Source organism: Anolis sagrei, chromosome 3, assembly GCF_037176765.1.
Source record: "Anolis sagrei isolate rAnoSag1 chromosome 3, rAnoSag1.mat, whole genome shotgun sequence".
Taxonomy (NCBI): domain Eukaryota; kingdom Metazoa; phylum Chordata; class Lepidosauria; order Squamata; family Dactyloidae; genus Anolis; species Anolis sagrei.
In genome coordinates, this window is record NC_090023.1 from 236694313 (window position 1) to 236707542 (window position 13230).

General features: G+C 39.6%; 1 protein-coding gene across 6 annotated transcripts in view; it reads left to right on the forward strand.

Moving 5' to 3' along the window:
- The window catches only part of ZBTB38 (zinc finger and BTB domain containing 38), a 36478-nt gene extending 23718 nt beyond the window's left edge, over nucleotides 1-12760 (forward strand). For 4 of the 6 annotated variants that reach the window (XM_060767806.2, XM_060767805.2, XM_060767803.2 and 1 more), the window contains exon 2: nucleotides 8523-12760. In XM_060767806.2, the coding sequence (XP_060623789.2) occupies nucleotides 8523-12080 (3558 nt within the window). In that variant the 3' untranslated portion in view covers nucleotides 12081-12760. Of the gene's footprint in view, nucleotides 1-5515; nucleotides 5710-5764; nucleotides 5913-8522 lie in introns of those variants that run through there. The other 2 variants (XM_060767804.2, XM_060767807.2) reach the window with 2 other exon arrangements.
- The last annotated feature ends 470 nt before the right edge of the window (nucleotides 12761-13230 follow it).

Consider the following 13230-nt stretch of genomic DNA (forward strand, 5'->3'; position numbering starts at 1 on the left):
ACACTTCCCATTGAAATACTAATAGGTTTATATTTGTTAAAATTGTTCTTCATTTTAATTATTGTATTGTTTTTAAGTGGGGGTTTTTTTTTTGCACTACAAGTAAGATTTGTGCAGTGTGCATAGGAATTCATTCATGTTTTTTTCAAATTATAATCCGGCCCTCCAACAGTTTGAGGGACTGCGACTTGGCCCTCTGTTTAAAAAGTTTGAGGACCCCCAATTTAGAACATACATTATTCTAGTAGTTAAGCTGTTTGTTGTTTAGGCAGTTGGGGTATAAATATTGTAAGTAAATAAATAAATTTTGGATTTGATGATGACAAGTGCAGTTTTGTACCTCTTTGGAGTGTGACTGGTAATATTTTCTTTCAAAAACATGAATATTATAATGATTTTTGTTGCTGGCTATTTGTATGGATTTTGATTGCAAAGAAAAGTATCAGTCTTTATTGATTTGCATCAGCTCATTCAGAATATTGCATTTGCAAATGCAATATTCTGAATCAGCATCCCAGACAACCCCAGAAACAGGCCTAAAAACCAAGACACCAAGAAAAAAAATCAGGCTGTTTATCTATTTTTCTTATCAGAATATGCACTTCAGCATCACATACAAAGGCAAAGACAATGGTGAAAGTTCCTGCGATGGGAGGGCGGGTGAATAATTTTGGTTTGAGGTGGAAAGCCCTGGCATCACCAGCTAAAATTTATTTGAATGAGGTTTCCTAATGCTAGGATGTGTTTGAATGAGGTTTCCTAGAACCTGAAGAATAACTACATCATGCTAAAATCTAACAGAGGAAATAAGTGTGTGTTTACGCTTATAGAAAAGGAAGTAGGTCAAAAGGCCCAACAGCACAGTGTGTTGTTCTCAAGATATCAAGTTTCAGATGATGATACCAGGATTTCTTTCGTCATCTTGTTACTCATAAAAGAGAAGGCAAAAAAGCTGCCTTTGGGGCTATATTCACTTTTCCCCAAGCTGTGCCACCTGTGTTTAGGCAGCTGGTCACAGAATAATTGCTAATAATCTCACTAATTAATATTACTAAGCAAATATAGCTGAAGTAGATGGACCATGTTTAAATATGGAACTATCCCCCCAATCATATAGAACAAGAAACATCCAGTAGTAAAAACAAAAGGAGTGTAAAATCCTCCTGCTATCCGGCAATTCATTTCCTTGCAGCTCCTGCACCTGTAGCACTTTTCTGTTTCTAAGCGCTAGCTCAGTGTTTCTCAACCTGTGGATTCCCAGGTGTTTTGGACTACAACTCCCAGAAATCCCAGCCAGTTTACCAGCTGTTAGGATTTCTGGGCATTGAAGGCCAAAACATCAAGGGACCCTCAGGTTGAGAACCACTGCTCTATCTGAAGAAATGTAGAAGAAGGAAGAAAAGCAGTCAAGCAAGAGGAGTGTTGTGTAAAGGTTAGTGGGGACACAACTTGGATCCAGAGTAACTGAAATACTGTATTTCTCTATGTCCCCTGTATAAAATCCACATTGAAATGGATGATATGGCACTGTGGACTCAGATAACCCAGTTCAAAGCAGATATTGTGGATTATCTGCTTGATATTCTGAGTTATATGGCTGTGTGGGATGGCCCTTAATTTCTAGGACATTGGCAGAAATTGAACTGTGATCCAATTTAAGATTAGTTGTTTCTTCCTTGTTCTGTCAGGTTACATATTTGAAATTGTTTCTTTAATTTTGGATCTTCTCAATAATTCAAGGGTCTATCTTGCAATGGAACAGTTGTAGACTGAAGCTTAGTATTGTGAGAGTAATTTTCAGACTTAGCCTTAGCCTTTTCTTCCTATGGCTGTAAAGAGGAAATCAAGAGCTTTGACTTCTCTCACATTCAACTCAGCTTAGTGTGACCCCCAAACATATGTGTGATATGCTTCTATGGTTATGTTTTAACTGCCTTGAAAACTGTTTTAAGTTATTGTATTATGCAGTTGCTCATTAACATTAATAAAATACTGCTAAGGCTATGTCAGATATGACCCCTTTTGGGTATGCTACTGGGCATATGGACCTCCTTGTGATGCAGCAGGTTAAATCACTGAGCTGCTGAACTTACTGACTGAAAGGATGGTGGTTCAAATTCGGGGAGCAGGGTGAACTCCTGCTGTTAGGCCCAGCTTCTGCCAACTGAGCAGTTTGAAAACATGCAAATGTGAGTAAATAGGTACCGCTTATGCGGGAAGGTAACAGCACTCCATGCAGTTATGCTGGCCACATGACCTTGGAGGTGTCTACGGACAACACCAGCTCTTCAGCTTAGAAACAGAGATGAGCATCACCCCCCAGAATCGGACACAACTGTCAGGGGAAACTTTTACCTTTATCTTATCAATATCGGCCAGGATTCTTCATCAGCAACATAGTTAAATATACAAATACTCCCTTGCCCAATCCTCTGAACCTGATGAAACATCATCCTCTAATCACCACCTCCTCAATCAGGTGCTGCCCAGTAAAGTAGGTTAAGGGGAGGGGGGGGGGAGAGATGTGATCCTGGCAATAGTGTCACAATGTGACAAAGTAACAATTGTGAATATGGGCAGTTACAGGTAGGTACATATAGACAACTGTTCCATATTCATGCTGCTACTTGGTTATAATTGTGATCATATTGTTGTGATTGTAGCCACCACCACCCCGCTTACCTTACCAGGCATCTGCTACAGAGGGAGTAGGAGGTCCATTCTGCTTACGACTGGAATGCAGGTGAATGATTTGGGGAGAGGTGACTTAGGACCTATCTACGCTAGCCACATAATTCAGAGCTGATCCAAAGTGGGGCACTCCCTGGCTCAGCACCTAGCTGGTGTCTGCACTGCATTGCTGGTGTTCATAGCTAGTTGCATGTATTATTATTTATTTATTTTATTAACCATATTTATATATTGCCTTTCTCAGCCCGAAGGCGACTCAGGGTGGTTTACAAATGGCACAATTCGATGTCTTGATGTTGACCAGAGAACTAGAATGCCACAGGAGAGGGGACATGGAAAGGAGGAATCACCACCTCCTTACCCCTTTTCTTCCTCCTTCCTCCCCTTCTCTGATAGCTCTGGCATTTGGCCATTATCAAAACATGATGAATGATGACAACCAGCAGTTTTGTGCCCATTTGTCACCATAAAGCCGAGGACACAACAGAAATGGGGAAAGCTGGATGGCCATGTAAACAGCTATGACTCATTCTGAATCATAATGAGCCCAACTGCTTACAGAGAAGCTCCAGGGCATCCCCTGACTTTGTTGAATGCGGGACAAGGCTGTGTTAAGTGTCCTAGGTGAGCATTAGGGCAAATTGGACTTGTTCAACCTTCAATTGCCCCACCTCATTTGTCCCATGTAAATGAATCCTAAGTTAAGCAAACTAAGGAGCTGACACAGAAATATTGGCCAAAACAAACTGGCCATACTAAAATATAAATAATGAATGAATAAGACCACTGCACTGCCCACCTACTTTCTCCCTTCTTCATCTTTGAGAAGGCCTCCATGACAATGCTCTGGCACTGGTAGGCAGGTTCTCTTCTTCCTTCCTCCGTTCCCCTCATAAACATCACCTTTCTTTCTTAGTCACTTCACAGAGGGCCATGTCACTTAGCAACAGCCTTTGTGATGCAAACATGCATACATACGTTCATGCATGCACGCATACTTAGATAGATAGATAGATAGATAGATAGATAGATAGATAGATATGAATGAAGAGCACATAGACTAGTCAAGTCCACTCACATTGATACAGTCATATTTTTATTAGATTGGGGCAGAAAGTGCCATCATGATGTCTAGCTGACTCTGACTTTTTCATTTATAATTTCAGTATTTGCTAAAACAACTGGTAATTTATAAATTCCATGCATATATGACATTCACTATAATTTCTCTGCAATATATAATTTATTAATTATTGCATCTAACATGCGACATCCACTAATAGAATTAAAATACATATAGACTCATAACTTATGGTGTAACATAATAAACTAAACAGATTGTTGTGATTGGCCACAATCCCCACAAAAAATCCAGTTCAACTCTATCTTGGTAATTGCATTTTTCACTACTGCAACAAAACTAAAATGGCAGAATGATTTTATGTCAATGTTGATTCACCAATGTATTAATATAATGGATTGTTTTCACCACTGTTTGTATTTTGGGTATATGCTGGTGCCGGGGCAGGAGGGATTCTACACCATATACCATATATGTGTATATATAGTTAGTTATTTATTTATTGCGGTATTTGTATACCACCCTTCTCAACCCCAAAGGGGATTCAGAGCAGTTCATAGTGTTATGTACTGTTATATAATTATAGTGGGATTCAATCTAAATTCCATACTGACAGTAATATTTTTTTGCCTTGTATCTTATATATATAGTTGATAAAACCTCTTGCAAATGGGGTGTGAGATGTTAGTGCTGCTGTCATAAAACAACTCCAACATGCAGTAAAGAAAGATTTGCTTACAGGAATCCCAGTAACTCTGAAATTAATATTAAGTACCTAGATATAAGTACTTAAGGAGCTCCCGGTGGCACAGAGGGTTAAAGCACTGAGCTGCTGAACTTGTTGACTGAAAGGTCGCAGGTTCGATTCCGGGGAGCGGTGTGAGCTTCCACTGTCAGCCCTAGCTTCTGCCAACCTAGCAGTTCGAAAACATGCAAATGTGAGTAGATCAATAGGTACCGCTCCGGTGGGAAGGTAATGGCGCTCCATGCAGTCATGCCAGCCACATGACCTTGGAGGTGTCTATGGACAACGCCGGCTCTTCGGCTTAAAAATGGAGATGAACACCACACCCCAGAGTCAGACATGACTGGACTTAATGTCAGGTGACAACCTTTACCTTTTTTTACCTAGTCTGGATGCATATACTTTGGAAATCTGAGTTGTGGGATTAAAACGCAGTAGTTCTATGTTGGTAAATTGTTGCTATTGTGTTTATTAGTAAAAACGGAACACAAAGAGAGAACAGAGCCTTGTTGTTCTGTCTGCTTCCAAGAAGGCAGTAAGAGAATGTGCTTTATTTAGCAAATTAGGTGCCTTCCCATTGCCTGTTTTTGCCTCTAAATATATGTGGCAATGCTTTTATCTCAAAAGATATGTAGCAAATATAAGCAATTATAAGCTAAAAATAGCTGCTCAAAGTTCTCCTCGCCCTGTTTGTTTCTTAACAGTTGTCATTCGTCTGATGGTAGGAATAATAGTCTCCATATACTTTAGAACAGTGTGCCAAGAAACTACTTGACAGTTCAAAATGTTTGCAGTTTGTTTGCATTGTGGGTGGATGGCTAGGTAGATAATCAATCTGGCAAATGTCTGGTAGCGTATACAGCTGGAAACAAAGTTGACTGCAGGTATTCTGTATTCAGAAAACTAGCTCTATGAATGGCTGCAGTTGTGAAATCTGCTCTCGACGTCAGACGCCTGTGTTTCTAATCCCAGGTCACATGAGCATGCGTGATGTAACCTCAGACCTTGCCTACAGGAAGAGCAGTTGCTAATAATCTGTTATCTGTAGTGCTGCGGCTGCTTGCCTGAAGCAACAATCTTGTCAGTCCTCCTTACGTTGAAGATTCTTTCTTGTACGTCAACCCCCCAAGTAATATAAGTTTCCATATATGGCGCTAAAAGACAGAGCTATGTAAACTAGTGCAGATTTCAGGTCAGTATCTGATTAATGTGGATTTACATTTCCTTTTCTGTCTTCATACAGAGTGTCAGCATTTGAGAATGGGAAGTGCAGCTTGCAAGCTGACATGTATCTGCATAGATCCGGATACTTATTTTACTATCTAATAATGGCTGACATTCTGACCCAGAAACGACAACCTACAGAATGTAGTTCATTTCCTTTTAAATGGATAGGTACAATTTCCTGTTTCAGAGCAGGCTTCATTGCCCAAGTGTTATTTTAATTATTAATTAGAATTATACTTTTGATGTGTAATGCCTTTACTTTTACGTATATGGGACTTGGTCATTTTCAATAGCTGACAAAGCTTGCTTCACTGATGTTCCCCCTTGATGTCGGGGAAAATTATGATTGAGTTTGCTTTGCCAAAAGCAAAGGTGTGGTGATAAAGCTTTTCTCCCCAAATCACTGATGTCAGGAATTTGTTTTGATGTTTTTGTTTTAGTTGTTGGTTTGTTTTCAAAGATACTTGTATAGTGGTTTTTCTCTTGGAACAGCTATTTTAAACTCTGTCTTGTTTTCAAGAACAGGCTTAAGACTTGCTTGTGCCTTGCATTATCATTTCCTGGCTATTTTTCCCCCTCACATAGAAATATATTTTCATATCTTCTGGCTGTAATCTTATACATCCTAATTTTGGAATTAGTCTCATTTGGTTCAATAGGATTTATTTCTGAGGACTTCATCCCATGGGCGAGGGGAGAGGATTGTGGGAAATCACCTTCTTAGCGTGGCATTTTATGTTGCTCCCTCTCCAAAGGATCCGGAGAACTTATCACCCATGTGTTTTCCTTATTTATTTATTTATTTATTTATTTATAGCATTTTTACCTCGCTCTTCTCAACCCCCGGGGGGGAGGACGGGGGAGGACTCAGAGCTGCTAACAAAAGGCAACAATTCGATGCCACGATCAATAACACAGTATAAAACCATAAATACATGCCGAGTTAAGACAATAGCAATTAATTAACCAAATTATCATAACAGTCATTAAAACAATACGCAGTCCACAAGCCCACTGATAGAACAATAAAACCGTATCCTCATACATATCATCTTGCCAGTCTATTTCCAGTCAAAGTGCTGCTTTATGTTTATTGTCCGAAAGCCTGGTCCCAAAACCAAGATTTTAATTTCTTCCTGAACGCCAGGAGGGATGGAGTTGATCGTATTTCATTTGGAAGTGAATTCCACAGGCGGGGGGCTACAGCCGAGAAGGCCCTGTCTCTCGTCCCCGCCAGCCGCGTTTGCGATGTTGGTGGGAGCGAGAGCAGGGCCTCCCATTTCTATAGAAATCATCCATTTGCTTTGCCATCACTCTGGAGAATGCAGGCTCCTCCTAGTTCTTCCCTTTCCTATTTTTCTATAAAGAGAATGTCTCAATTACGGAAGTCCTCTATCTCGTGACAACACATAAACAATATTATATTACAATACTATTGTATAAGAGTTTACCACTCTGTCTCCTGGCCTTAGAGTAATGGCAATAAGCATATGTTTGGGGCGCATTTAAGAATCAACCCAAAGTAACCGGCTGTTGTTTACATTTTCAACAGAATGCAGGAGGCACTAGTGCCAGGGTTGTCCTTGTCAGTCTCTCTTCTTCCTTCTTCTCTCTTGTTATGGAGGGTGCATAGATACTGCCACGACCCCCTTCTCCTCCTCCTCCTCCTCCTCCTCCTTCTCTTACAGTGGAGCGTGGGCCTGGTGGTTGGCTGGTTTCATTATCATGCATGCACACTTGTTTATTTGTGGAACACAATGCAGCCAGATGGCAGCCCTTGTACCATGTTTTGTGCTCTGTTTCTCACCTCAAATAACAGGAACGCTTGAGCCTCTGATAAGTACCCACCAGGAAGTTCTCCAAAACATAGTTTTCATACCCATTGCTGGATACTTTCAGTTGCAAAGGTATCTCCTTCATTTCTCAAACTAAAGAGCTATTATATAGGTAATTGATAGGATGAGAGAGAGTCCTTTGCATGCATTTCTACCCAGAAGTAAATCTTTAAAAAAAAGGTTTTTTTGAATAATTTTGAAGTCATCTGAATAAACAGAAACTGTTAGCTTTTCCATAGGATGCCTTTCACTGATTTTCTGCTTCTATCACATGGAATACGTGTGTTCTCATTAAAAGGCTAGATAATATAGTCCCAATATAAAGACGTATGAGCGCTTCTAGACAGCACCAAAATCTGCATGGTTGAAAAAACCTGCTTTGCAATGGATTCCCATCCCCACCCCCAAAACCCAGGCATACCTTGGGAGGGTGTCTAGTCCCCCCCCCCCCACGAAGTCCCCCAAAGCAAGCCTTAAAATTTTCAAAAACTTACCGGGACACCATTAAGGTGGTCCTTCAATCCTCCCAGTGTGTAGAAATGACACACCAGGAGGACTGAAGGACCACCTTAATGGCAGTCTGGTAAATTTTTAAAATTTTAAGGCTTGTTTTGGGGGCTTGGTGGGTGAGGGGGTATTCATCCCCGGGTAGTTCTGGTTGGTCCTGGAACTATTCAGGGGTGAGTTCCCACAAGCTTGATACCTCATTAGACCTGGGCCTTTCAGGAAGGCCCAGCTCTAATGGGGTATCTAATCCTGGTTTGAGCCAAATAATTCAGTTTTACCGGACATGTTGTTTGGATGCCTCTGGTAAAACGGAGACAAGTCTTGATTTAAAGGCCTGTCTGGATGGGCCAGAAATACTGAGATTTTCATAAGCAGGGAGGGAAAACCGATTGTGATTTGAATGAATTAACCTTTTCTCTCTCATTATTTTAAACAGATGACCATCATGTCTCACCTAAAAGATCTCAAAGATGACTTCCACAGTGACACAGTCCTCTCCATTTTAAACGAACAACGCATTCGAGGTGTTTTATGTGATGTCACGATCATTGTGGAAGACACCAAATTTAAAGCCCACAGCAATGTTCTAGCTGCTTCAAGCCTTTATTTCAAAAATATTTTTTGGAGCCGTGCAATTTGCATTTCTGGACATGTACTGGAACTGGACGATCTTAAAGCTGACGTGTTCACAGAAATACTTAATTACATCTACAGTTCAACTGTAATTGTTAAAAGACAGGAGACTGTTTTAGATCTTGCAGCTGCAGGGAAGAAGTTGGGAATATCATTTCTAGAAGACCTTACAGACAAGAGCGTTTCAAATTCTCCTTGCCTTTATTCGTTTTGCAATACTGAAAAAGGTGAAGTCAAAGAAGAGAAAAGACAAGAAGACTCTGCAATCACAAATGGACCAAGGATCACCAATGCATACTCCATTCATGAAAATGAAAACTGTAATAATTTGTTTTCTCCCCTTGACCTCAGAGCAAGCTTTAAAAAAATGCCTGAAAAAAATAAAGTATCTAATATTAGTCAAGAGAGGCATGATGCTGGCAAAGTTGTTGAGCGAGTGAGTACATTAGCTGAGCACTCCTATGCTGTTAGTATGGGTTGTGAGGTTTTTCAGCAAAATTCCTTTTACCGTGAAAGTAGCCCACTTGATAGAATGGGTGAGGATGGTTCTGAAACTGGCCAGTCGATGCCTGTTACTGATTCCATTCCTCAAACATTTAATACATCAAATGCAGTTTTAAACTCCCAAATCACCGATATACCTTCAATACAGCTATTGACCGTCAATGGAACCAATGCAGTGGGTCATCAACAAGTAGTAAATAATCACACCATTTCTTTTAAAAAATCCCATCCAAATAGTGACACTGTTCTGCCTTCCAAAGATGATGAAAATAATTCAGATCATATTTCTGGATCAATAGTTGCTCTCATTCCACATGTTTATAATTGTACTAAATCATTCAGTGATGGAACTCAATTCAGCGCCCATCTCCAGCTTCACTCACAAGAAACATTTGTTTGCAAATACTGTAGCAAACAGTTTGAAACTGTAACTGAACTAGAAACCCATGAGCAAGGATGTGGAGGATTGGACAATTGTGAAAATGAGCAGAATTGCTTAGATAATTTTGTTATTTCAAATGGACAAACAGTCACTTCATATATAAATCCAGAATCCACAATAACTGAAAATGAGCTGGCGGATTATTCTGTCGCAAACTGCACAATGCCAGAAACAGACCACTTTGTTAAAGTTGTTGATGGACAAGTGCTTTACACTTGCAGTGTTTGCAAACGTGCCTATGTTACCTTATCTAGTCTCCGAAGACATTCAAATGTCCATTCATGGAGAAGAACGTACCCTTGCCATTACTGCAATAAAGTGTTTGCATTGGCTGAATACCGTACAAGACATGAAATATGGCACACGGGAGAACGACGGTATCAGTGCATTTTCTGCCTTGAGACATTTATGACATACTACATTCTCAAAAACCACCAGAAGTCTTTCCATGCAATTGATCACCGTCTCGGAGTAAATAAGAAAACTGCAAATGGTGGCTTGAAACCAGGTGCGTATCCTTACAAACTTTATAGGCTTTTGCCTATGAAATGCAAAAGGCCACCATATAAGAGCTATGGCAGCACATCATATGAAAGCATACAAACAAGCATACAAGTTACTGAAGACACTTCTAGTACCTGCATTATTCAGAATGCTGTCACTTCTGAAGTGCCATCCCTGAATGTCCCACATAGTATATTGCCAAATCCAATGGTACCCTTGGATACATCTTCATGTAGTGATGCAACAGCAGCTCCTGTGAATACTCCAATTATTATTTCTCCTTGGGAAGCTAGTGTATCAGAAGCAGAACTCAAAACAGATACTTGTACTATTGAAATACCATTGTCCTCTACTCATCTTAATTCTGGCCCTCAAGATTATGATCCCTCTCTTCAAATTGTTAGTAACAGCAATGCCAGTGAAAATCCAGCCTCTGTTATTAATTATAATAATTCACCACCTACAGTCATAATGCATAGTGGTAGAATTTCTTCTGTAATCATGCACAGTAATGCTGTGAATACAGTAAGTAGTACAGAAACTACAGACGTTACAACCAGCCAAGCAGCAAATGATGACCAAACACATAGTTCAGAGGATAATAAAAGCAATATTAGAACAAGAAGCAGTAAGGAGAAGAAAGGGGCATCATTATACAATGAAGAAGAGACATCAGACAATTCACAGTGTATGGCAAATGCAACAATGTCTTCTGACATACCAACAGATCCTTTTGAATCTTCACATAAGACTGAGACCTACATTGCAAAACCTGCATTACCGGGAACATCTGCTGACAGCAGTGTTGCCCCTCTTTGTCAAATAACAGTTAAAATAGGTAATGAAGCCATTGTGAAAAGGCACATTCTGGGGTCCAAATTGTTTTACAGAAAAGACCGGAGATCTAAATCTGAATCCAAAGAAGATCATACAGCTCAAATTGCAGAACGGGAGAAGAGAGAGAGAAGCACATCTCGAGTTAGCAGGTCAGACTACATTGAACTCAATGAAATGTGTGATGATGTCAGCGACCATGACTCCAACGATAAACCATGGCGGCCATATTACAATTACAAACCAAAAAAGAAATCAAAACAGCTAAGGAAAATTAGAAAGTCAAGATGGAGAGAAAAACATAGGAGCCGAAATTCCTACCGAGAAAGTGAAAAGACACATGTCACAAGCTATGCGCTTAGGAACATTCCTGAAGAAAAAATCCCTCAGCAAGAAGAAGAGAAGAATATGCCAACTCTTCCCTGTGAACTCTGTGAAAAAGATAGCACTTCTGATGAAAAGGCCCCGGATAATTTACACTGGGACACAACTACATTTGACTCCTATACTTGCGAATTATGCCAAAAAAGGTTTCAGAGCCCATCTGCTCTAAGAATGCATATGCGATGCCATACAGGAGAAAAACCCTACACTTGCAAAACATGTGGGAAGAGCTTTTCAGTATCAGGAAACCTACATAAGCATGAACGCACCCATTCGGGTGTAAAGGATTTCATCTGCCAGTACTGTAACAAGGCATTCAGCCTAAACGAGACACTCAAAATACATGAGAGAATCCATACTGGAGAAAAGCGCTACCAGTGTCAGTTTTGCTTCCAGGGTTTCTTATACCTTTCTACCAAAAGAAATCATGAGCAAAGACATAAACGAGAGAACAATGGGAAAGGATATGCATGTTTTCAGTGTCCCAAAGTTTGCAAGACGGCAGCAGCTCTTGGAATGCATCAGAAGAAGCATTTATTCAAGACCCCCAAGCAAGAAGATGGAGATGATTATCTGTTTCATGAAAGTACTAAGCCATTTGTAAGTCAGCCTTTCATTGACTCAGATAGACTAGAAACAGCTAAACCTTTACTAAATGTAGGTGCAGATGGGCATGAAACAAGCAGTACTTAGAAGATTCCCATTTGTTGTTGGACTTTGAGGAGAACATAGAACAAAGACAATTATAAGAACATGAGTATAACAAATTAATGGTGGGACATTCTAAAAATGGAGATATTGTTTTTCTATATAAATATATTTCATGTATTACATGAAAAATTATGCCATAAGAGCAAAAATGGAAATTGTATAGCACTTCCCATATAGTATGAAGGATAGACACCCAAAAAGGTATTTTGCATCCCACAGGAAAACTCTATAGTTAAATAGAGGCAAAGAAGAATATATGTAATTGAAAACTTTTAAATTGCTATTACAAAGTAAATCAGTATTGAACTAGATCATGTTCAGATCAGAACTATTCTGAAGAGAATAAAGAGGAAAATATATACACGGAGAGTATGAAAATGTTAAAAGCGTTTATTCAATAGGTTGTAGAAATTGCACCCTGTATTCATATCCAAAAATTAATGTTGATTAGTTTCAAATTCCACACTGTAATTTGAAAGGATAGTTTAGCTATAATCTAATGTATGCACTGTACAGCATCTGGTAAAGTTTATACAGTTTATTATTTGTGGGGGAAATGCATCCAGATATTATAAAGCCTGAAAAAGTTCCTACAGAATAACTTTGTGAGGGTTCATGAGAATAATATAATAATAATAAATTTTTGTATTTTTAAGAGTGTATGGTAATGTGTCAAAGGCTTGTCATATGTCAGGTGAAACACTAAATCTACAGTTAATTGAAGTTTCAATGCTGAGAGCTTGGTTCTTTCATGTATGTTAACAGTGTCACACATGGAAGGAATTTGACACAAGGTTCACCAGATCCTCTTTCCTCTTGCTACTGCAATCTTTGCCCACACATACATGTGCTAGGATTTTCAGGTCATAACTTTTGGTGGAAAGTCCACGCATGTCACCCATCTGCAGCTGTTCTTCTCTTCCCTCCACAAAGGATCATGGCCCAAATGTTATTTGTTTCCTGAGAAGTAAACCACAAGTGACTGTTGAAGGGAAAGGATAGCTGGTAAGTGCATATTGAGACTTACAAATGGGCACCTCCTGAAAATCAGAGGATATACCTGATCATGTTCTTGTTCAAGGCTGGTGGGAAGAAGAGAGAAGATGACACTTTTAGGTCAAAGGTCCACTAC